General features: G+C 44.5%; 2 protein-coding genes across 14 annotated transcripts in view; one reads left to right on the top strand and one right to left on the bottom strand.

Annotated features, from left to right (window-relative positions):
* The window catches only part of LOC115557332 (receptor-type tyrosine-protein phosphatase gamma), a 99,129-nt gene extending 92,437 nt beyond the window's left edge, over positions 1-6,692 (top strand). The window contains exons 28-29 of the mRNA XM_030375076.1: positions 1,112-1,247; positions 4,529-6,692. Of these exons, the coding sequence (XP_030230936.1) occupies positions 1,112-1,247; positions 4,529-4,678 (286 nt within the window). The 3' untranslated portion in view covers positions 4,679-6,692. The remainder of the gene's footprint in view (positions 1-1,111; positions 1,248-4,528) is intronic.
* A 165-nt stretch (positions 6,693-6,857) lies between these two features.
* cadpsb (Ca2+-dependent activator protein for secretion b) overlaps positions 6,858-25,493 on the bottom strand; it is a 64,773-nt gene continuing 46,137 nt past the window's right edge. For 2 of the 13 annotated variants that reach the window (XM_030375077.1, XM_030375080.1), the window contains 15 exons: positions 24,829-24,897; positions 21,794-21,900; positions 21,008-21,037; positions 20,245-20,253; positions 18,629-18,785; positions 18,143-18,284; positions 17,107-17,268; positions 15,071-15,226; positions 14,110-14,257; positions 13,917-13,991; positions 13,736-13,819; positions 13,603-13,635; positions 12,703-12,810; positions 9,335-9,439; positions 6,858-8,447 (listed from right to left, as the gene is read on the bottom strand). In XM_030375077.1, coding sequence (XP_030230937.1) covers positions 8,271-8,447; positions 9,335-9,439; positions 12,703-12,810; positions 13,603-13,635; positions 13,736-13,819; positions 13,917-13,991; positions 14,110-14,257; positions 15,071-15,226; positions 17,107-17,268; positions 18,143-18,284; positions 18,629-18,785; positions 20,245-20,253; positions 21,008-21,037; positions 21,794-21,900; positions 24,829-24,897 — 1,562 coding nt within the window. In that variant the 3' untranslated portion in view covers positions 6,858-8,270. Of the gene's footprint in view, positions 8,448-9,334; positions 9,440-12,702; positions 12,811-13,602; positions 13,636-13,735; positions 13,820-13,916; positions 13,992-14,109; positions 14,258-15,070; positions 15,227-17,106; positions 17,269-18,142; positions 18,285-18,628; positions 18,786-20,244; positions 20,254-21,007; positions 21,038-21,793; positions 21,901-23,870; positions 23,904-24,828; positions 24,898-25,493 lie in introns of all 13 variants that reach the window. The other 11 variants (XM_030375082.1, XM_030375084.1, XM_030375088.1 and 8 more) reach the window with 9 other exon arrangements.

Raw genomic sequence — 25,493 nt, 5'->3', positions numbered from 1 at the left:
AAAATGAGATGACATTCACCGATGGTAGTGGCCGATGTTTACATGTTTAATGCTTCCTCCTCTTGTAATGTCACTGGAACATGTCTTACAAACTGCATATCGCTGATCTTTCTCCGAGACAGTGAAATACTCCCACACAACCGATATTTTCTTTCAACTTTATTTGTAAATAAACCATACATGCACACGGGCGACTTTTTTTTCTTTCTGCCATATCACTCCGCAAGCGTCCTCGGTTGCTAAGCGACGTCAACGTCTTTGGCAGACTATTTTTCAGCTTATCCACACTACGAATGCTGGTAACAAATAAATTGTAAAAAGACACATCGTGTGAAGGTATTTTTCTGGCCATAGTTTCCATATGCTAAAGACGTGTGTAGAGACGTGTCTAAAGACCGTCATGCAGGCTGTGTTCAGTCAAATAAATAGCGATCTGTTTTCGGCTCATGTAGGCCTATCTGCCTAAGCCCACGTTGAAATAATTTTGATGTTGAATGTTGATGGCGCAGTTGTTGAAATAAACAGATTGATTTCATACAAATCTTAAAAGCCTCTCCCTGGGTCATTCTGTGTGCGTGTATACGAGGTGCGTGTCTGCATGCGTGCGTGGGGGGTTAGGGTTTGATTCCCTGGCACAAAAGGGGGAATAAATAACAACAACAAAAAAACACATCGGTGTCGGCCAAATTGTTATTTTAAACAACGGTATCGACCCAGAATTTCACAATCGGTGCAACCCTAATTAACATACTCCAAGGATTACCTTATAGACGCATACAAAGTTTCACTCACCATGACTCCTTGGTGAAGTTTAGGTTAATGTAAAAAATAAAGCAAGCAAAAAGAAATCCTCAAACCTGGCCTTCTGCTGCCTAGTCATCAGTTGTCGCGCTCGGCCAAGGACAGCGAGAACCCCCCCCCCCACTCCCCCCAGGATAATGATATCACCGAGTCATCAGCTTTCCAACTGAGAGACGAGCGTCTTGGATGCAGTGAGCCCTGACTGCATCCAAGAGGCTCGTCTCTGGCTGCGTCAGGACGAGAGCTGACCTTCTAGGATGTGCATTACTGAATTGGATCCCCCCCCCCCCCCCCCCCCCCCCCCCTTCAGGTACGGCGCGGTGAATGCCGGGACTATGTGCGCCCTGATCACCCTCTCTCAGCAGCTGGAGAGCGAGGGCGCTGTGGACGTCTACCAGGTGGCCAAGATGATCAACCTCATGAGACCCGGGGTGTTCACCGACATCGTGAGTACCCCCCCCCCCCAGGGTTTTTCAATGGTTCATGTTTACGAAGGGGTGCACATTCAGTCCATGGTTCATGTTTACTAAGGGGTACACATTCAGTCCATGGTTCATGTTTACTAAGGGGTACACAATCAGTCCATGGTTCATGTTTACTAAGGGGTACACAATCAGTCCATGGTTCATGTTTACTAAGGGGTACACATTCAGTCCATGGTTCATGTTTAATAAGGGCTAGATACTCAGTCCATGGTTCATGTTTATTACAGTTTTTTTCCATCGCTAACGAGCGCTTACCTATACTTAAAATACTTTTTCTAAACTCTTAACACAGACTTACACCTACAAAACACAATTGGCCAAATAGATCATTTTCTTCTCAAAAGCACATTTTGTTAACTATATACTAACTCTTCATTTCAAAATAGAAGACATCTTTCTCTGCACACACTAACTTTACCAAAACACTGGACATCTGACTCAAAATGAAATTATTCTTTCAAAGAATAACTCTTGTTTTCACTTCACAAGGAACATGCAGCCAATCAAAGTACACCAGGTTTCAAAAATGCTGGCTATTGTGGACATTACAAAAACTGCATAGACTTTTATGTTTCAGTTTACAGGTATTTGCATGCAAAACATGCAATCCACTGTTTTTTACGCAAATTTTTTTGGTTGGGAACTGTACTGTATATCCACATGTAATGTTCACATTCAAAAGCATTCCAGTAAAAAGCTAATCAGTTTTTTTTTTCTTTACTGTTTACTACAGGAGGTATAGTAGAAGTACTGTTTACAGTATGATACAACAGAAAACGTTTTACAGTATTGTTTACTGTAAAGGTGACAAAATATCCATGAACAAAAAAGCAACAGCAAAAAGCCCAGTAAAAAGGGAGAACTAAAAAAAAGCACAAAATTCCTTTATCTAATCCCTGCGATCTTCAGGGTTAGGCCACAAGTTTTCATCCACATCGCATCTGATGTTATCCAAGGCGATACACCTTGGATAAAACCGCTTGGAATGCCTGATCCACCCTTGACAATCATCAACTGTGATGTCCCTGCAGCCAGCATCCATGGCTTCAAGGAGGGACAACTGGTCATGTGGCTGATGGTCATAGACTTTCCACCTCCATGTAGAAAATAACTCCTCTATGGGGTTGAGGAAAGGTGAATAGGGTGGAAGAAATAGACGAATCAGTCTTGGGTGGACCTCAAACCATGCTGTAACTGCTTGTGAGTGATGGAAGGCCACGTTGTCCCAGGTGATAACGAAGGTCCTCCTGTTTTCACCCTCCTGATCCTGCTCTGGAACCAGGCGCTGGTGGAGATCATCGAGAAAAGCAAGGAGGCGCTCGGTGTTGTAAGGTCCAACCTGACATTTGTGGAGGAGTGATCCTGCATTTGAAATTGCCGCACACATTGTGATATTTGCCCCTCTCTGTCCAGGAACATCAACTGTGGCCCTTTTTCCAATGACATTTCTTCCACGTCGACGCCTTTTGGCCAGATTAAATCCTGCCTCATCCACGTATACGAATTCATGAGGGGCCTGGTTGGCCTCCAATTCCATAACTCTCTGAAACTAAATTTATAGTACATTATAGTACTATATACCATACAGTACTGTAACCTATTACTGAGTAGGTTACCTACTTGAAAAGTGCAAAGCTTATAGAACTACATTGAATTGAATATACACACTATACCTGGACATATTGTTGTCGTAGCACCTTGACTCGCTCACTGTTCCTCTCAAAGGGAACAGTGTAGAGCTGTTTCATCCGCACTCTGTGTTTGGACAATGTCCGCGTAATGGTTGCGAGGCTGATGCTATTGATATTGTGAAATATCTCTTGGTCCTCCAAAATTCTGCTTTGAATCTCATGCAATTTAATTGCGTTATTTGCAACAACCATATCTACTATGGCAAGCTCTTGTTGATGATTAAGGAGCTTACCTCTTCCCCCAGAGGGAGGAAGACGTTGCATTCTTTTGAGGGACAAAAAAAATCAACATATGCATTACTGTATGGCCTCATTGACATGTCAAGTGAGAATAGAAACAATCCATATAAAATGCAAACTTACCTGTCTGGTTTGTTGAAAGATGCGTATAATTGACGCAACCGTTGACCGCCCCAAATTGGGCTGTACTCTTTCACCAGCCTCCCTTAGTGAAAGACCGTGGTTTATCACATGGTCAATGATAGTGGCACGAATTCCATCACTCACCACTGCCCTTGTAGCCCTTAGAATGCCACCACCACGCATTCTTATACCTCTACCTTGCCCTCTCCTTAGGCCTGCTCTTCTCCCTGGACCTGCTCCTCTCACTACTCCTGCTCCTCTCACTACTCCTGCTCCTCTCACTACTCCTGCTCCTCTCACTACTCCTGCTCCTCTCACTACTCCTGCTCCTCTCACTACTCCTGCTCCTCTCACTTCTCCTGCTCCTCTCACTTCCCCTGCACCTCTCACTACTCCTGCTCCTCTCACTACTCCTGCTCCTCTCACTACTCCTGCTCCTCTCACTTCTCCTGCTCCTCTCACTACTCCTGCTCCTCTCACTACTACACATCTCACTGCTCCTCTCACTGGGCCTGCTCTTCTCCCTGGGCCCCTTGCTCTAACTCTTCCTCGTCCAGACATCTTTTTCGGTTTCTGTTTCCAAAAACATCACTCCTCAAAGTCCTCCTTTTAGTAATAGTAATAGTCATTTAGAACTGATATTACTGTATTACAGAAGCAGAGGTTTTTATACTGTATCTAAGGTTTGGAATATTGTGTTTGCAATTGTGGGATGTTGTGTGTTAACATTTGTAAATAATACAAAAACAATCCATAATTTCGTTTGGTGGTATAGCTTGTCTGTTAAGAAAATGTAAGCATTATATAAATGTGTTCACTGACTGCATATTGTGTGAAAACAACATGAAATGTGTGAATGGTATGGCCACAAAGGACCGATTTTGTGCTAATCGTGTTTAGAGTTTTGAAAATGTGACTACTGTTTAGAAAAACGCTTGTTAGCGACTGAAAAAAACTGTAAGGGCACACATTAAGGAAGGGTGAGGAGACTACTAGTTCCACCGTCTATTTATATTTCTAAAAAATATATGATTTTAGAAATGTGGAAATCATAAGGACAAAACTTCGATTTTTTTACAACAGTGAAACTTGAAGCTAAAATCAATGCCAAATTAAATAAATGATCACAAAACTCTGAACTTTGCAACCTTTTGATTAATAGCGACTGTGTTCTCCTGTGCATTACAGGAGCAGTACCAGTACCTGTACAAGGCCATGCTGAGCCTGGTGGGCTCCAGGGAGTGGGAGCCCACCAGCATCATGTACATGGAACCCACCGAAGACATGGCGCTGGTGGACGTATCGGACCCGGCCAAGAGCATGGAGTCTCTGGTCTGAGGAGGCCTCACCACACAGAAGGGCTGCAGGGGAGGCACTCGATTTATGAAGAAAACAACGGAAAAACAAACTGTCGTCGGACTTCAGGAGGGGGGACAAAAAAACTTTTGTGAGGCCTTTTTCGCCAGACTGAATAACCTTATTACTTTTTTACATTGAGGGGGAAAAAAAAAAGTTTTTGGATATTTATTTTTTGTCATTTCTCTCCTTTTTCTTTTTCGTCTTTGATGTTATCCTGCTGAGTGCACCTGTTGTTGTTTTTAAGTTGAAGTGAGGGAAAAGCAGCTCTGTCTAGTTTGCACTACACTATCAGTGTTACTGCCTGAATCCAATCGAGTCACAGTCCACACGACTAACCCCATAGGCTACGCTCTACGTGTACATTGTTTGGACTCCAATTAATTGTTTTTGGTTTTTCTAACCAGCTGGATGGCTTAAGTTAAGTGATATCGGACACGTTTTCCACACACTTAACCACAGAAGCTTCGTTAAACCGTCATCCCTTTATATAGATTTCTACCACGCACCAAGTGGTTTACAGCCACAACCGTCAATAAACTACTTTAGGCTTTTCTACTTCACTCATCACTGCAGTCTTGTAATCGTTTTTATTTCGCTTTTCTGGTCCTTTAACATCTAATGTGAGCTTTTATTCATTCATGCTATGATTTATACTCAATATATTCTTTGTAATATATGCTATGACGTTAATTGTCTTTGATGTCCCATGTATCTATACTTACAGACCTTTCACCCACTATTATTATTATTGCTATTATTTATTTTGAAGACACAAAGTAATAATGAATAGCCTTGAAGGCCTTCATCTTTATTTTTTTTACAGCCTCGTCGAAACACAGCCATTGTGATTCAATTGTAGTCGATGTGATTCGGTTGTGGTCACCACTTCTGTTCTTATTTACCCAATTACTTAGCAATGCATTATTTGTATCCAAAGAAATGGTTTCAAATCCTAACCAGATTTTTTGTTTTATTTCATCTTTGACATTTTTCTCAATTAAGAGTGGAGGGAAAATCGATTCGGCTTCATACAGCTCAGATTCCTCCAGACAATTTAGGCAGGTTTCTGTCTACTTAACAAGCCACCATCGATCGCTGTACATCAATGTTTTATATATAAACTTTACAATTTTGTTTCATCCAGGCTTATATATCGTCTGTGTGTGAGGACTCTTTATTATGAAAAAAAACAATAACTCCAACCATCAAAAGCTATTTTCCTTCATTGATTGATATATCTATATCTATATATATAAATATATACACTCTCTCGAGTGTATTTTCTACGTTCAGTTATCTGCTTAAACCCACTTCTCTACCAAAGAGGAGGTTGCCAACTCAAGTGAAATCTCTCCAACATTTGGAGATGCGTCCAGATTTCAGATTATTTAGCTCAATAATGAACTGTTCTCTGTGACAATTGTTCCTTTTTTTGTTTGTCTGGTTTTTGCCGTTTTAGCTTTTTTCTTTCACTTTTCTTGTTTTACAAGATTTCTCACCGTTTGATATTCCTATGCTACTTAACAGTATGTATAGACTTGTTTTGTAAGCCATGCGCACATATATTAAAAAAGAACAAACTTAAACGTTTAAATATATTCTTCATTGTCATAGAATCCTATATTTTCATATAAAAATTGGTCAGCAAATTGGCCCTAGAAATGGAAAGACATTTGAGTAAAAAAATAGTAAGACTCAACCCAGAGCTAAATTCACTATTCTGAAACGTGTCTTTCCTTCTAAGGTTCATACTGGTATTATTTAAAAGGTCCGGATATTCCCAATATAAAAAAGTTACTACCGCATTTTAGTCAGGTTGGCAGTTGGTGTATTTTGTAAGTCAAAAAAATGAACAAATGGTTTTGTCCATTATATGATGGTATCATAGTGTTGTAATGCTATGATACTGTGATATACCGTATAATAGTGTCATGGTGTTATTTAATACGGAAAGTGTATTGTTATACATTAAATAAAGTATGGTGGGTTTTGATGTGATGTATCCTGATATAAAACGATTGCAGATTGAGTTCTATTTGGTGAAGCCTGAATACAATCCCATTGGACATTCATTGTTGAGGCTGTTCCAGTGGTCAATGGTTTCCCTCTGGATTTATATGCTAGCATATCTATATAGGACACATTAGGGACATGTACAAATGGGACACGTACAGTAATTTTATTTAGAGGCAACAGCTCTTGCATATTACAACTGTTGGCTTTCATAAGGCAAAAAGCAAGAATGAATCCACCAGCGAATTGACACAAAACAGAAAGCAGTTTGGAGAGGGTGGGTGGGGCAGACCACGGGCATGCAGCGATGGCTCAGAATGCAATGTACAGCATTAGAGATATATACAGAACAACAGTGTGACCCAAACAAAATGCCAGACATCTCATTCTACACAGTTTACAGAACAAAGACGAACCCAGCTCCATTTTTTTTCTTAATTATTCTTTTAAATAAAAAAGGTAACCATTTCAGCTTTTTTTTTTTTTCATCTCGTAAAAGTGCAACTCAATTTAAAATAGAGCCTCGTTTCAAGAGGCCATTTTGATGTTTGAAAAAAAGCAAAGAAAAATAGAATCTCCCGAGTTATCAAAACAGAGCATTGAGAATATTGCATCTCTAGAATATATAGCCACTCAGGTGAGGCCAGGTAGTCCTACTCCTGTGAGGTGACGTCACACACAGCGTCGACGAGGAGCGGGAAACGCACGTCTTTACTGTCGATGTTGATAACAGTGGAGTGGACGACGAGAACCCAAACCGAAGAAAACAACCGAAAATAACGTTTTTTTTGACACCCCGATTAATAGCCATAAAACTTAAACACAGACGGGTTTGTTTGCAGTTCGTAGCAAGTTGGCATTCACTTAAAAACAGACGACATATAAGAGGGTCCACACACTCGTCACGACAATGTAGGCTACCATTAATGAATGTAGAGTACGACAAAGAAGCGCCATATACGATTGCGTTGGACAGGGACACACCTATTAATCTCACTCAACATCGCCAACAAATGGTACTCCATATTGCTTAGTAACACAGAAATGAATTAAGAAATCAAAGATGGGTTTCGCTATCTTTATCATGACACAGCTAAACTGTCGATCATGGTCTTTTTTTTAAACATTTTTATTTATATTTTCCTCAGTATAAGTAACTATTTTTATCGTATTTTATAGTTTATAATTCCTTTCGTAGGCATTTTTCGAGCTGACAAAGGGATCCTAGAGTGGCTATCTTAGTAACAGAGTTGGTACATGCGTCGGTTACCAGGCTAAAGTCAAAAGTGTGGTGGGGTGGGGGTGGGGGGTGTTAGGGTGGGCGGTAGAGGAGGACGTGGTAGTGGAGGTTGGGGTGGGTAAGGGGTGTGTTTAATGGGCTGGGAGGGTCAGGGTGTCAGAGCAGGTACTCTTTCGCTCTCTTATTCTCTATCTCTCTGTCTATATCTTTATTTCTCTCTCTTTCTCTCATTCTTTCTTGGTTTCTTTCTTTCTTTCTTTCTTTCTTTCTTTCTTTCTTTCTTTCTTTCTTTCTTTCTCTCTCTCTCTCTTTGTCTCTCTAGTCGTCGTCTTCATCCTCCTCGTCGCTGTCCCTCATGGAGATGCCCTGCATGCCTCCCTCCCGCACAGAGGCTGTTGCCTCTTCCAGGGTCAGTCTGTTGCGCACCGTGTCGTACATCTTGCTGTTCAGGGTGGAGTCTAGCACCCCCTGCAGGCGGAAGTCTCTGTACTTTTTCTACAGAGGCGGAGAGAGGAAGGGGCTTTGTTGACACAACATTATATATATTTATTTTTTAATAAGTGCTCTGTGCTTTAAAGGGGTGAGTCAATTTAAATTGTCTCTAAACGATCTGACATACAAATCAACCCTCATTACACGAGGGTGCTGTGATGTGTTGATGTTATGAGCTCATGAATATCAATGAGATGTGTTTTTCATGGTTGCTCTGTGTGTCAATCAAAGCGGCCACGTGAATATTTATGAGAGGGACCAACCGTTTTAAAACATAGAACAAACTACTTTAAAATGTTTACTGATCCCGATACATTCTTCTTGATTCATTAACATTTGATCAAAGTCTACTTTTAAGAATAATAATAAACATTGTATTACCCAATTTATGCAAAACAGACTTTCATTCACTTTCATTTCACTTTTATCTCAGGATGTAGAAAATATGGCCGACTGGTTATAATATACTCTACTATCTACTTATACAATCCCTTATTATGAACTAATAATGAATGATTAATTACCTAATTATTAACTAATAATATAATATATGGATTATGTACTTTATTAAAAACAAAAAAATTATCAATAATATACCTTATTTTGAACAAATGATTTACTGATAATGTCCCTTATGATGAATTCATATGAATAATGTACCTTATTATGCACTAATAATGTACTGACAGTGTACCTTATTATGAACTCATAATGTTCTTATAGTGTACCTTATTATGAACTAATAATGTAGTAATAAATTATAGTGTATCTTATTATGAACTAATATGAATAGTGTACCTTATTATGAACCAATATATATAATGTACCTTATAATGTCCTAATAATGTACCGACAGTGTACCTTACGATGAACTAATATCATTGCGTCACCTTAGCGATCCGGATGAGGATCTTAAGCTGGTAGACGTGGAGCTGTTGTTCCATGCGCTCGGTGAGCCAGGTGCCCAGCAGGTTCATTGTGGCCGTGAACCATTGCTGCAACACACACAAACACAGCGCTCTCCAGCAAAACACACACACACACTCAGGACGCACATACCCGCTATCGGCAGCCCTGCACACTAACCTAAACACCGCTTGGCTAGCCTCAACATCACACGTGAAACAGGCCTGCATTCAACCCAGCCGGTCACCATAAGACTGCCGCTTTAGCCATGCAATGACCGCGTGTTATCGGATAAACAGATATTAGATCATTCAATATGGTTACTGGGCTTCAGGGCTTAAATGATGCATCTTCAGCTAGTGGTTGCTTGACTATGCAACGTTGGATGGTGTCTACCTTGACGAGAAATAATGGCTTCCTTTGTTATGTTTCCTATAATCTTACGGTTTGCAAACATGCAGCCCTAGGGTGACGCAATAACAAGCAAATAATCAATCAGCAAGTCATTCCTTAGTCCAACCAAACAGAACACACCAGAGGATATAAGTCATCCACTCGTGCCTCCACTAGGACTGAACATGACAGCGATCAATATGGGACAAAAGAGCCATCATCTCCGATGTTTTAATATTGCTGACACTGACAAACTGGCAGAGAGTGGGTTCATCAATTAAGGGTCTTCTCCTTTCACTAGTTCCTTACTATTTCAATGCATTTCTAAAGCAGTCCAGCAAACTTAAGTGGAGAGACGGTAGTGCGGTTGAGGTTAAGTTCTTCAATAAAATCAATGCCATTCCCAAATTACGCAGGCACACATGCATACACAAACACACACACACCCTTGCAGAACAACATGGTTGATAATTGCAAACAAACTATTACATTCTTAGAAGGGGAAAAAAAAGTCAAAATATTATTCATGTGCCCAAATTTAAGATAGATGGCGGATATGCACGCAAGTCCAAATTCAATTAGTAATATATTTTTCTTAGATTGTTGTCTCTGACATATTTGTAGAAGCTAGGTTCTTAGAAATGGCAAAACAGGCAAACATATGTTCCCCACAGGTTTGAAAATAAAGGTGAGGTGTGTTAGCATTTCTACTTTTAATCTCTACATGCCAATAGAGATTGTCGATTGGAGTTTGTTGGCAAAAGAAATTCATGAGCAAGGAAAATGGGTAGCAGGCTGGCATGCTGTTCTGTCATAGCGTTCATTCCCTCGGAAGAGATTTGATCCAGAGAGAGGGAGAGCGTTCCCATTAGAAGTTATGAGACAACAGCACACCCAAGTCATGTCAACACTCGTCGACTTTAGAGAAAAGTCACGCTAATTTCAACGTCAGACGTGTGAGTAGGCAGGGATGCAAAGAGAGAAAGAGAGAGGAAAAAAGAGAGATAGAGACTACTACTACAGCCTCTTGTTTTTAGTTTGACAAGGTCATCGCTTTTATTTCTGGATATTATTCTATGTTTTAATTAGCCAGAAGGCTTGAGGTTATGCAGATGCCTGTCCAGCTCACAGTGCATGCAGATCTGGCTGAGCGCGTGCAGAAGGGTGCGTATGTGTCGTATGTGCGCATGAGGAACAGCTCTGAAGAGAAGAGGGTCATGCTAGAAGATGTACACAGGAAGATTATTTGACTCTCAAAAAAAACCATGCCAGTCAACATAATGTGATAAAACAACGCAACATTTTGAGATAAGTGCCACTTTTTTTTTTTTTTTCATTTTTGGATAAAAAGAGAGGAGGAGGAGGCAGCAGGATGGTGTTGATTAGAGGGTGAGAAAGGGGTGAGATAAAAAGGCAAAGAGATACGGAGGAAACCAATGCAAACATTGAGTTGGTTTGAAGGCATGCAAAAACGATGGCTGAAGATGCACTGGGGGGAAAACACAATCACCACGACAAACTATAACATTCATAAAACTAGGGTCAAACATATACACAGCTTTACAGAATGACCCTTTACGATTAATAATAACTACCTTTGATATCGGTTTGTGCAGTGATAATAACAATATAATAACTAATACAGAAATACAAGGGGGTTCACCACAGGGGAAGCATCAATGACACAAGAAGACCAAACTTTGTGTGTCTTTGTGGAACAGCCATTCAAAAGAAACAACCACATCCCAGTGTGTCCCACAGGACACCACAACAAAACACAAAGATCACCACTCCTCCAGGAACACACCCCAGCACACCACACAGTCCACTCAAACTGGTAGACCCAGGAGCCTTAAACGCAAACACTCACACAAACACGCACACACACACACACATACACTAACACACATCACGTATTGAGTGTAAAAGACAAACACAAATGTCACACAGCATTCAACCCTCTTTCAGACACACAAACACGCACATACACACACACACCACTCGACTGAGTGTGTTCATGCCATTCGCCTTGAATGTTATGAAGCACGCACAGCACAGTAGAACACATACTTCAAGTCACGTATGGAGACAGGTTACAGTGTACAATGTATCACATGAGGATTATGGCTTTATAAGGCAGTGCTCTCGTACCCTAGCGATATAACTGTGTACAGCTGTCTCTACTGGCCAGATTAGCATCATAGGGTATCCTGTGTGTGTCTGTGTGCGTGTGTACCAACTGTATAACCGACTGTTAGAACAGGTTGTGCATGATAATGTAAAGAAAGCATAAACGCTTGATACACAAAGTGTGTCTCCAGTGAGGCCCTAAAGTTACTGACATCACTCACTTTCATGTCCTCCCGGGTAACCGAGCAACCAGGGACTCTGTTCAACCGCGGGGCGCATCGTAACCGCCGTTTCTGATTGGCTGCCACATGCTGTGATGACATCACTCAGCACCATTGCTCCGATCAGAAAGCGGCCACTGCGATGGGCTTCTGATGTGTGTTCCCCCTTTAATGTGCCAACTTGGCAGCCCGAGAGATGTCGGGATGCCAGTTTAGCAAGACAAATTGTTGCGCAAATCATTTTGGTTCTACTCGGAGAGCACTGCTTGAGATAATCCTTTTGTAGGGGGCACTTTTATGGACTCTTTGATTGTACAGCGGTCGTGATTTCATACACAAAGGTCCAAAAGCACTGTGGTGATGCACACCAGAATACAGGGGGGGCAGCAGCTGAGGTTCACAGTAGAGAGAGAGAGGCAAAGAGAGAGAGAGAAGGTGCCACAGTCGGTGAAGAACCACAATCAGTTCTCTCCCGCTTGGCCGAGGTGCATCTCCTCGTTTTTTTTCGGGGGTATAAAATGGAAACTTATCCCTTCCTGCCCTGTTGTTTTGACCACATTGTGGAAAGACCCTCCCTTGTGATGAGGAGGGGACGGCATCTTACTTACATCAAATAACCTTTCTATATACACCTCCTCATTGACCTTATCACGCAGTATGTCCTGAGAGTGGCGCACAAAGGTCACGTAGCCGTCCGCCACATCCATCCCCGGTTTCTGTGGAAGAGACGGACAAACAGCATTCATGGGGGTGGCTGCACACGACGAGAGAACCCTGTGTGTGTGTGTGTGTGTGTGTGTGTGTGTGTGTGTGTGTGCATGTGTATGTGTATGTGTGTGTGTGTGTGCAGGTGTGCGTGCGCACGTGTGTGTGTGTGTGTGTGTGTGTGTGTGTGTGTGTGTGTGTGTGTGTTTCATATACCTGATATGATTTTGAATTCAAAACCCAGCCCTTTTGTAGAGGCTGCTTGGAATCTATATGTTTGCCGCTATTAACCTAAAGCCATGTGTTGTGTTGTTCATGGGATTGTGGGGTGGGTGAGGCAAGCTGTCGTTGCAACTGCTGTCTGATGTGCATTCAAAATAAAGCATATGCTAAAGTGCAGGTAATGGCCAGGGACGGCTAAGTGACACAGCGACGCTTGGCTGTTGTCTGCTGATGTGTTCCCATTACTGCCAGACACCCGTCTTTGTGTTTATATCAGAGCACGTTCAAGGTACAGAGGTGGAAAAAGGGCTGATTGTAATCAGGGATTATACAAAGATATTCCTTTCCATTAAGCAAGGAGGATAATCTGAATGGCATGTTTAAGATCAATACTTGAATGTTAACATGATGACATTTGTCTAACAACATTTAAAATCAAATGAATGGAAATCAGAGGTGCATCCACATACTTGGTACACTATGGCTGTATCCTACAGGTCCATCCACATACTTTGTACATTATGGCTTTATCCTACATACAGATGCATCCACTTTATACACTATGGCTTTTTCCTACTTACAGGTACGTCCACATACTTGGAAGCAGCTTTCACCTGCAATCAGAACAAAGGCATGCATGGTTTTTTGTGTTCAAAAGGAAAACATTTGACATTACTTTGAGCCAGTGGGGTCTACAGAGAGAGAGAGGCTCACCGTGAACGACAGGAAGGATGAGAAGAGAGTGCCTTCGTCGTATCTGGAGATCTTAGCCAGCACGCTCTCCAGAATCACTACAAACTAGGACAAGAAACACAAACAACCCGGTATCTGTCTGTGATTCTGATTCACAGGGAGATTAAACACGGCGTGTCATCACGATAATCCCTTGTTGTACCTTTGCCACCAGAAGTGTGATCATGTCCTTCACACTCTCCTCAATCAGTTCATCTATTTGGGTGTGGTACTGTTTCTGAAAGACATTTAAACAAGAGAGCCGGTTCAAAGGGATTTAAACGCTGCAATGTCTCCCACTCAGGTCCTTATTTCTGTTGACAGGTGACCCAAACCCATTAACCCAGGCGTGTTACCTCCTGGCCCATCTCCATAGCACACAGCTTGGCCGACTGGTCCTTGGCGTCCACCATCACGTTGAACATGGTGCATATTGATGGAGAGATGCGGAAGTCTGTGGACCTGCTGCTCTTTGTTAGCTTGGATTCAAACGCCATCCGAGTGCTGCCAGGTGATTTACAACAGAAATAAAGTTGAATGTGTCAGGTGCCGTTACAATGTCCTACTCCAGGCTGAAGTGTCTTGAAACATTAACGGTTATTCGCCATCTGGCCCCGCTCTCTTTGTCAGTTATTTTTCTTCCATTTCATTCCTTTTCTTTCAGTCTTCCACGAAACAAATTACCCCTGTTTCAAAATACAAGCGTAATGAAAGCCTAGCGTATGTGGAAGGTCTAATTCATACCAATCCCATCATCACTTCTGTCATTTTAATATTGTCAGTATTCATTATTAAAGTCTATGACCACCACCAAGTCTACTTCATTAAAACCCTCCCTGCTCCCTGCCTACACCCAGCTATCAATGAATCTTTCATTTCCTCGTCAACCATTTCCAATGAGTTTAGAGACCCCTTTGTTTAGATGGAGGATGGAGATTACTTTAGCATTCATTAAAACCAGGAATCAGGACTGTTAGATCAGCCATTTAGATATGTGGTGGATGCATACCGAGTTTGACATCAACTAAATACGTATGTTTTGTAGGAAAATCTGTAGGAAACAAATTCCAGTTGAGTCACACATGCAGCCAGGACAAACAGAGACAAAGTGAAGGACACATCCGAGCCGGTGTGAACGGCAACATTGATCAATGCGCCCGCTTTAACAAAGCGTATGACGTGTCCCATATGCTACTCTTCACGTGACACTTTGGGTGTGAATTACCCCTAGCACACAAACACACAGACCCAGACGCATGCTAACACACAAACACACACACACACACACGCTAACGGCACCACCACGCAGCTCCACACCGTTTGACGCAGTTCTCGATCATGTCGCTGGACATGAGCTGGATGCGGCTCTCCAGGTGTTTGGCAAACTCGTCCTCGGGCCAGTGCAGGTCCCTGATGAAGGTCTGCAGCGCGTCCAGCTTCCAGAACAGGTCCTCGGACGTGCCGGAGCCGTTACTGCACACACACACACACACACACACACACACACACACACACACACACACACATGCACGTACGCACACACGTTCCGTCACAGTCACACATACACACACATACGAGCCAACGCGTATGCACACACACACCCACACAGTCACACACGCGTGGACACGCATGCATACGTAGACACACATACACGCACGCACACACACACAATCACACACGCAGATACACACACACAAACACACGTAGACACACATACCCGCACGCACACACACACAATCACACACGTGCACACGCAGATGCAAACACACACACACACACACACACACACACACACACACACACACGCACACACACAGGAGTTAGAGAATAGCAGGTCACTGCTGGGCTAAAGGGTGGATGGGGGGGGGGGGGTGGCTACAGGGTGGGGAGTGGGGAGAAGGGGGGAAGGGGGGGGGTGCAGAGAGGGATGCAGGTCCTCTACACCTCAACACACCTTTATTCTGTCTAAGACGCCGGCCATAGACTGACTGGTGCAGCCCAAATACAGGCTTTTTTCGGTTTTATTTCTTATTCCTTCTTTTGTCTACAGTCAGTGTATGGGTGACTATGGGAACGGCAACGAAGGAGTGAGAAGGGGGGGGGGGGGGTAAGAGAGGGGGTGGTGGTGGTGGTGGTGATTTTGGGGTGGGGGGGGTTACCCAAACATAATCAATAACCATGCCATAGCAGTATGATTATTGACCGAGATGGCCAGTGGGGGAACATGCAGGTGGACCACCACTGCTGGGGGGGGTGACAGAGTCTATCACGCTGTTTGGTTACGGGTTGGGGGGGGGGGGGGGGGTGGGTGGGTGCGCAAGCGATGTCAGGAGATACGTTTCATCCACATCCCAATGGCTCTCTTTGTCTTTGAACAGACAAAAGAAAAGAGAAAGCCACCGCGCCCCCCGACATCACATGCCATCTCTGAACATCCATGACCCCCCCCCCCCCCCCCCCCCACCAGGGCAGCAGGGAGAACCCCTGGGGGGGTGGGCACCATGTCATGCAGGGCCTGCTCTAACAGGGCTCTGGGTCCTGGTTAGAAGGCCCTCAGTCAGACCAGAAGGATGCAGGGGGTGGGAGAGAGAGGGGGGGAGGGGCCGGGAGGGAACAGAGGGAGGAAGACGAGCAGGTGAGGCTGACACACCCGGAGCACAGCTCCAGGGGGCTGCCAGGTCAACTAGAGAACCGGTTTCAAGTTCCGTTCAGCCCCCCCCCCCCCCCACCTGCATCCTATTCCCCTTCTGGCCCTTCCTGGGAACTAAAGATTTGGGATCGGGGGGTAGTGTGATATAACCGGGTGTCATTATACTGCAAGTGGGATTCTCGCTCAGAATTACAGAGGAACTCGTTGTACAAAAGAGAGCATCTTTAAGACGATGTTTGAAAGGATTTTTTTCTTTTTTTTAGGGTCAATCCTGACGCATTCCTTCCAAATGGCCTTAGAGGAATATAGGTGTGTACAGCCGGTGCCTCTGTACCTCAGCTCAACGGCATGCATGTTGAGACCAATGAGAGGACCGCAGCCTTTCATCAGAAGGGAACAGACCCCCCCCGTCTACTCTAAAGAACTATAAAGCTCTTGGCATGAAGATCAATTCAATACTATCCATTTCGGTATTAGCAATTTCAAGTTGATCGCAAATTCGCTTTACTTTTTCATCTTTTCTTTTTTTTTTTTATTACGTATAATCCATTTTAAATGAATCCTAGGAGCAATTCTTTGTTGTTGTGAATTTTATTTGATTGGTATTCTTATTGATTTTCGCCAAGGGAGCGTCTTCATACCAAGATCTCTACTTTTCGTTTTTTCTACTGGCAATTCTACGGTGAACTTGTGGAATACACACTCAGAGTCATATATAGCTGCCATCCATGACGGGGTAGAAAAGCTAGGCATTTGCGGAAGGTTAACTGATAGTCCTGCTACTGGCACGGGCAGATTTGGTACTTTGGGAATTTGGAGGTTGACATTTGGTAGGTTGACATTGGGTAGATTACTTGTTAAACTCCTGTAGAAAAGACAAGACAGAAAAGAAAAAAAATCCATAACAGTGGTAATGTAATGCAAGAAAGCCATGTCACACTCATCATCAAAAAAAGAACCAAATTTTAAATCAAGTCAAGAGGAGAACGCAAGACAAGACCGAAGGTTGTCAAGAGGACAGACACAAAAAAACGGTGAAAGATAAAGACTGACGGACAGACAGAGAGACAGAAAGACAAATAGACAAAGAGACAGGAAGACAGAGAGACAGAGAGACATAAAGACATAGGGACATAGAGACAGAGAGACAGAGACAGAAAGATGGACAGATGCAGGAATAGGGTCTTGACTTGTGAGACACACATACCGTAATAAAAGCAGTGTAAGAAGAAAGCACATAATAATAATAGTTAATAAAGCATAAGGAAATAAAAAGTATTTTCTAGTTGTCCAACCACATTCTTCCTTACTTTTCCAAACAAAAAAAGTACTAAAGAAAACATGTTAGCGCCATGAGAAAAAAGAAACCATATCAAAGAATGAAAAATAACAAAATAGATAGCGATAGAGAGATATAGCCTGAGAGGTACAGAGATCCTCTCACTCTGGTGACTGAGATTACCAGTCCACCCAGCGCCCCGTCCGCAACGGAGGGAGAGGAAAGCGCTCCGACATATGAGCCGGTCGCATCAATAACTCCTTACGGAGGACATGTTTTCAATGTATTTTGGTACGATAAAAATAAATAAAACACACACACACAGACACACACATATCGGTCTAGTAACCACTCGAAGGAAAAAGTAGGGTGTGGGGGAAACGAGAAAACGAGAAAAAAAATACCGCCTTCTCCAACCACCGTTTGACGGCTGAGTTATTTTGAACCAACTGCTCCTTACTTCACAGGCTCCCATGACTCGCGCTCAAAGCCCCTGTGAATTGACTGTGCGATGGAGGACTCCATCAGATCCACATATCTAACCACCAGGGGGGCGTACAGATCCTGAAGGTGCTTGTGGAACTTTCCATTGCACAGATGATCTTGGTAGGGGGAGGAAAGAAGGGTGGGAAACAGAAGACCAGAGGACAGAGAGAGGGAGGGAGAGAAAGGGATTAGAGGCAGGAGCAGGAGAGAAGGGCAGGCAGAGACAGAGAGAGACAGAGAGAGAGAGAGAGAGAGAGAGAGAGAGAGAGAGAGAGAGAGAGAGAGAGAGAGAGAGAGAGAGAGAGAGAGAGAGAGAGAGAGAGAGAGAGAGAGAGAGAGAGAGAGAGAGAGAGAGAGAAAGAGATTTCTTGTCACTCTGCAGACATGAAGAAACAAATGCTATGCAGTGTAGCGGTGGGGTACGGGGGGGCTGTCATAAAGACTGCCGCAGGCTGCTCACAGTCTGTCCGCAGGAAGTCGTTGAGCAGCTGAAAGAGAGGGAAGCTGTCCCAGCTCTCGGGGGACTGGATCTCCAGCGCCGCGTCCATGTCCACGGCGTAGAGGGCCAGGAAGTTCTCGGCGTGCTCCACCATGAGGTCCGTCCACCAGGCGAAGGCCTAGGAGAAGAGAGAGCGGGGTCGATGAGCGAGTCGTCCGCGACGTTCGAGGGCTGGGGTAGGGGGGTGGGGGAGGGTGGAGTAAACATGGAACCACATGGGAGTGTGAACACAAAAAGCGTGCTTTTTCTGCGACCATTAAGAAGCGATTCATTAAAAAAAAGTGTTCACAAATGTTGCGTAGGCCCCTCGTTGTGAGAACGTGTTAAGCTTAATGGCCGTTCATCATCAGTGCCTCAAACGCCGTGTGTGCTCCTGTTAGGTTACTCATGTGCGTCTGAATCATGCGGTTTCATGAAGTCAAAATGGTACACATCATCGTGAAGAGATCCCCCCCCCCCCCCCCCGGGCTGACGCCTGCATGTGAGAGGGTTGATTCTCATGCACAAGGTGGAACTCTTGCACGCATGCTCCTGGTCTCAAGACGAGGGTCGTCCAGCATTCATATTCAACCGGCATTCCCTTCAGATCCGTTAAGATGTTAACATGAGGCATGCATGTCGGGCATCCCTTCTCCAGGCGCACCAAGGACTGCAGTGCGTAGCAGCACTGCCATTCCCAATTAGTTGTGTTGTTTGTTTTTTGGTGGTTTTTTCTTTCGTAAATACACGTCGTCCATCTCGGGGAGCGGAGTCTCCTCCGAGGAATTCTCCCCCATGACATCCGAGGCTTGCTGCTTCCGCTGGCAGTCTTGGTTCAGGCTAATGGAGCCAAGCGTAGAAGCCAGACTCAAGAGTGTGACAATTGAGAAGAGGCGCGTTGTTTCTTATCTCACATTATGGAACCCGGCATGCTTTGGTTTTTTTTTAGTTTCGGTTTGTTAATGATCTCAAGCGTTTCTTGTAATCACCCTGCACAGCTGGACCACAACGATGTGTGGGGAACTCACCTGTCCGTCCACTGTCCACTTACCTGCGCTACCTCTTAAGGCTAAATGCTTTGATTTTTTTCTTGTTTGCAAACGCTAATGCTTTAGTACGGCAGGCAGCAAACGCAAGCGCTCGTCCATCCCGTTGGAGGAGTGAACGCGTGACAGGAATGGAAGGGCCGCGGGGAACGACTCGATCGCTTCTCATTTCATCAGACTGCCGGGTGAAGGAGGAATGGGGACGCAGCGGCAGACAGGCAGAGAGAGAGAGCGCGGGGCGTGAGGGACATCATCACATGATGTCCCCGCGATGTGATAGGGGCCCCCCGGGTGCTGAGCCTGGCGAGGCTGACAGTAACGGTAACCAGGTAACAGTCTTAAAGCAACGGGGCCTGAAGAGCTGCACCCATACGTGAGGCAAGGGGACAGGGTTGGGGGGCTGGGGGTTTGGGAGGGTTAGGGGGAGGGGTGTGTGTGTGTTTGTGTGTGTGGGGGGGGGGGGGGGGGGGGTCCTTGGCATCATCTGCAGCACATGCACAAAGCATTACCTGGTTGGGATGAGGGGGGAGGGTTGTTGTTTTAACTACATACCTCTTTTCCCTGTGTGGAGAGTCCCCACGTCATATGAACAGTGAAGACACAGGGAGACGAGACATTAAGTACCTTCCAGACATTACTCTAAAGAGAGGGCGTGGTTATAAACTACCACTAGGAAGCAGAGAGATGGAGGAGAAGAGCCGGGCAGTGAGGAAGAGGAGGAGGAAGAGGAGGAGGAGGAGGAGGAGGGGTAGGAGAATGCTGGCAACCGTGAACGAGACCATCAGATGGAGTGGAGACATTCATGGCGGGGGTTCGGACTTTCTGGGGGTTTCACACGGGACACACCAGCGGTTTGGGAGGTCTGAGTCTGTTGAGCATGCTAGGATACCGAGGAGAGAGAGGAGGAGAGTCTTATGGAACATGCTCTATGACCACGACATGTTTAGTGCAAGCTACAGCGCCGCCGTCGGAGCGGACCCCCGGAGGGGTCCTGACGTTCTGCCTGTCACGGCGGACAACACCACACGGTGTTGCGTTTGGGGGGGGGGGGGGGGTGCACTGTGCTCTCCTGGCTCCTACGAGTTGCCTTAGCCATAGGGGCGCACATGCGATACAGAGGGGGTGGGGGGGGTAAGGGGTTGGTAAGGGGGCGAGGGGAAGGGGTAGTGATGGGAGTGTGTGTGTGTGTGTGTGTGTGTGTGTGTGTGTGTGTGTGTGTGTGTGTGTGTGTGTGTGTGTGTGTGTGTGTGTGTGAGGGGGGGGGGGGGAGGGGGGGCTGAAGAGAGAGAGAGAGAGAGAAACAGCAATACTGTACCGATTGATCTCCAGAACTTGTGACTGCAGCCTGTCAAGCATATTCAGAGAGATACAATGAACCCGCTTGGTCTACACAGGCGTGAGGTCACATTGGTTTAGGTCTTACTGAGCGCCATATATCTATGCATGCTACAACACGTCCGCGCTGGCGGCGTTACAGGGGCGTGCAACATTGTACCTTAGTTGATGGTAAAAAGTAATGCAATTTTTTTAGATTGATTTTACAATAATAATAGATCTATTATAGATCTATGTCTAATATAAGGTATAGAATAGAAATGGCAAAAAAGGCGATGCGGCAGCAGATATTAGGCTGTACGTGTGCCTCTACTTATAATTTGACTGGCTTGAATACAGTGGAATACTTCCACTCTTTTAGGGCAACCATCCGTTTACATAACATTGCACCAGTGAGTCGTGAATTATGAATTAGTCGGGCGGGCTGCGTAGACTTCATCATTTTCTTTGTAATCTAAAAAGCCCCGTCGCATGTCGCCCCATGCTGTCCAATTAGCGCGTTGCTAAACCAAATCTAAGACAGAGTTCTACTTTAGTTTACCGTCCGCATCAAAACAGTGTCATTAACAGACCACTGAGAATCACCACAGAGGCGCCACTGTGGGGCAATTGAGGATAAGAGTCAGAGAGAGAGAGAGAGAGAGAGAGAGAGAGAGAGAGAGAGAGAGAGAGAGAGAGAGAGAGAGAGAGAGAGAGAGAGAGAGAGAGAGAGAGAGAGAGAGAGAGAGAGAGAGAGAGAGAGAGGAAGGAAGTGTCTCTCGCCCACCTCTGCATGGTGCTCCTGGTTCTGCTGAAGGACCTCTATCACCAGCTCCGCCAGCCGGATGGTCTCTTCCAGCTTCTTGGCCGGGGTCACCAAGCGACCCGCATTCTCTGGGGTAAAAAGGGGCATTTTCGGGGCAAGGGGAGAGCAGTAAGTCGACCGTGACAGGGGAGGCCCCAGAGGGGGTTACTTTGCTAAATATATAAACAGCATTCTCATGTCAATATTTAGCAGTTTACAAAAATAATTAGGAGAAAAAAAAAAGAAGATGAAAAATCGAAAGACTTGCTGACACAAGACGTAGCGTTTAAACTCTAGCATCGTTTTCAGTGAAAGCAAGTTCAAGCATCAGGCAACACTGGAATGAGGTTTTAGTGAGGGAGATAAAAATCTAATGAAAGAATGAATGCTGCAGGGAAAATCAAGCACTTTTGGACTGTAGAGAGAGAGGGGGGGGGGAGGGGGTTAGAGAGGGGGGTGATGTCACAGGCATTGGACGGATGCATGGTGTGATGTGACTGAACGTGAGGCATCTGTAGGGACAGGTTGTTGCATGGCATGGGGGGGTTGGGGGACGACACCTTAACACTGAACAGACAAACACTGTGAAAGTAGATGCGTTGTACACCAGAGAGCTCTGGGGCTCTGTGGTGGTCGTGTGAGGTTTTGATGATGATGTATTTATAACTAAGTTTTTACAGAATGTCTTTCATTATGTTAAGCGACACATGCTCTGGAGTTGCTTGCTTTGCCCCCCTCGCAGTGTTGGTTGCTGGGATTTATATGCGAGACCAGTTTCTGAACAAGGACACACACAGACACACGGAAATGTTGAGGCGTATGTGAAGGAGGTCTGAGTCTGAGGATATGTTGACGCACAGATTAAAAAATGTGAATTACGAATCACATGTGGACTGTGGCTCAAAAGGAAATACAATTTTAATGAAAACTGCTTTATCTTTTTTTATGTCTGGGTTTAGATTAGGATCTGTGTGTCTCGCTTTAATTGGCACTGTTTAATAATAGTGCAGCACTGACGGAATTCATATTAGATGTCATGATGTTCTTGATTAAGGCTACTTAAATTCAAGACTATATATTTACGCGTTTCATCAATATCTAATGTTATTCATTTCTGTGATGCATCAGCAACTGGGATTTGTAGTATATGATCATGTATGGGGGATTATGAAATTAGTATGCAAACGTATTTTAAACTTTCAAGAAGCAGGCAAAAAGGGGGTTTGGGGGAAATCCTAAAACATTTGCATTGACTTTGATGATGAAGGGAGAAGTAAGGATATTCTAATGAGGAAAACTTAATTTATCTAACATGAATGTATATGCATAGCATTCAGTTAATTAACACTTTTTTGGTAGAGATTGTATTGCTTTCTTCTATTTGCAATTATTCCACCTACAGACATAGGGATAATTCAGCAATATGAAAATTTGCACTTGAGGCTAAACTTATTTAAATTTAAGTAAATGTATGCATTTAAATTGCCTCTGTCTGAAATGGTAATAATTAATTCAATCTCCACCAAAATAATTTTTTGACGACTCCAACGAATGTGCAGTTCGTAGTCTTATCGGTTATAAGAAGTGCCATTTCCTTATGCATGCAAGTGACAATTAAATACTTTATATATTTAAAAAACATTAGACTGATAATAATGTTTTTGATTTGTATGTGTGCAGGCCGTGCATCTACTGTGTGTTTGTGTGTGTGTGAGTGAGTGAGTGAGTGTGTATGTGTGTGTGTGTGTGCGTGCGTGTGTGTGGGTGAGTGTGTGTGTGTGTGTGTGTGTGTGTGTGGGTAATAAGTGTGTACTGTATATGTGTGTTCGTGTGTGTGTGTGTGTGTGTGTGTGTGTGTGTGTGTGTGTGTGTGTGTGTGCGTGCGTGCGTGCGTGCGTGCGTGTGTGTGTGCAGTGTGTGCAGTGTGTATTGTGTGTGTGCAGTGTGTGTGTGTGTGTGTGTGTGTGCGTTTGTGTGCAATGTGTGTGTGTGTGTGTGTTCTGTGTGTGTGAGTGCTCATCTACACTTTGGCTAGGCCATAAGCTGAACATTGCTTCACCTGGATCCTTGGGATCCTTTTGACCTTTCTCAACTTCAGCAAGAAAGAGAAGAGAAGAGAGCAGATAAACAGGAGAAGTTGAGAGTGAAGTGGCGCTATACCGCGGTACAGGGCAGAGCTCGTTAGGCATCGCCGTCAGACCCTTTGAGAGAATCCTCCGGAAGGGCTTTCTGCTCAGATGGAGTGGACTTTGTAAGTTACACACAAAATGTCACAAGACACTAAAATAAATAAAAACACTTAAACGGTTACCTGTGGAAAATAAATATGACAACAAGATGTGGGTTAACATACAAGACAAGGTTCAGACATTTAAAGACAGGTAAAACCAGAGACAGGTAGGACACTCCGAACATCTGCGACAGTGTCGAGGACAGAACGCACAAAAGACGGGACTTGAGTTGAGCTGGATTGCACGGTTAAGGCGACAACACAAAACAAAAAACAAGAGGTTTCCCATTGTTTCTCTCCCGGTAACATAACCTTTCTCTCTCCTTTACCAGCTGACCCCAGTGCAGCAGCCTACCTTTCCAGGGGATCGACAAGCACTGACACAAAACCACCAGGATGAAGGAAGAAGATAACAATGTAGGCAAATGTAAAAATGCATTCAAGTCAAAGGAAACAGGCGGTCCCAAACCAAAAGTAAGAAGCGAAACAAGACCAGACCTCTCATTCACGCCCGATCGCAGACAGACGGCACTTGGTCACAACAAAAAATAGAAATAGTCTGGCGTAATTAAGAGAAACTCCATTCACTCTAACAGACATGAGCCACAGATATAAAGAAGCATGGAGGGGGGGAGCATAGCGAATGTCCTCTGGGAGGAGGAGGAGGAGGGTGAGGGAATGAGGTGAGGGAGAAGCTGCCCCAATCGATGGAGGAGCAGGAGGAGGAGGAGGAGGAGGAGGAGGAGGAGAGGCAGAGGAGGGGGAGGAGGTTGATGAAGGTACTCACGGATGGTTAAATCCATCACTTGTGATGCCAAGCAGAAGACAGGGTGCTCATACATTTCCCTCTTTTTCCCTAGAAAAGAGGATGGGGTGCATGCAAGAGGCAGGGTCAGAGGTGGGAGGGTTGGAGGGGGAGGGAGGAGGTGACACTGTCCTGCCCACCATCACCAGGACATCACCAATGTCCTGGTGATGATAACTCAACTAAATCACTAGTGTGGTCTAGTGGTCATCACCAGGACTATAGTGTGGTCTAGTGGTCATCACCAGGACTATAGTGTGGTCTAGTGATCATCACCAGGACTATAGTGTGGTCTAGTGATCATCACCAGGACTATAGTGTGGTCTAGTGGTCATCACCAGGACTATAGTGTGGTCTAGTGGTCATCACCAGGACTATAGTGTGGTCTAGTGGTCATCACCAGGACTATAGTGTGGTCTAGTGGTCATCACCAGGACTATATTTTGGTCTAGTGATCATCACCAGGACTATAGTGTGGTCTAGTGGTCATCACCAGGACTATAGTGTGGTCTAGTGAGGACCTCCAGGCAGAGAGGAGGGGGGGGGGGGGGATCAGTCCATGTGGCATGGTAAGATAGTAAGGTTGGAACTCCTTAGTATCTTCGGCACCCTTAGGGTTTCTTTAAAGGCATGGAGCATATTGTTAT

The sequence above is a fragment of the Gadus morhua genome, chromosome 13, assembly GCF_902167405.1.
Source record: "Gadus morhua chromosome 13, gadMor3.0, whole genome shotgun sequence".
Taxonomy (NCBI): Eukaryota; Metazoa; Chordata; class Actinopteri; order Gadiformes; family Gadidae; genus Gadus; species Gadus morhua.
This window is presented reverse-complemented; position numbering and strand designations above follow the sequence as displayed.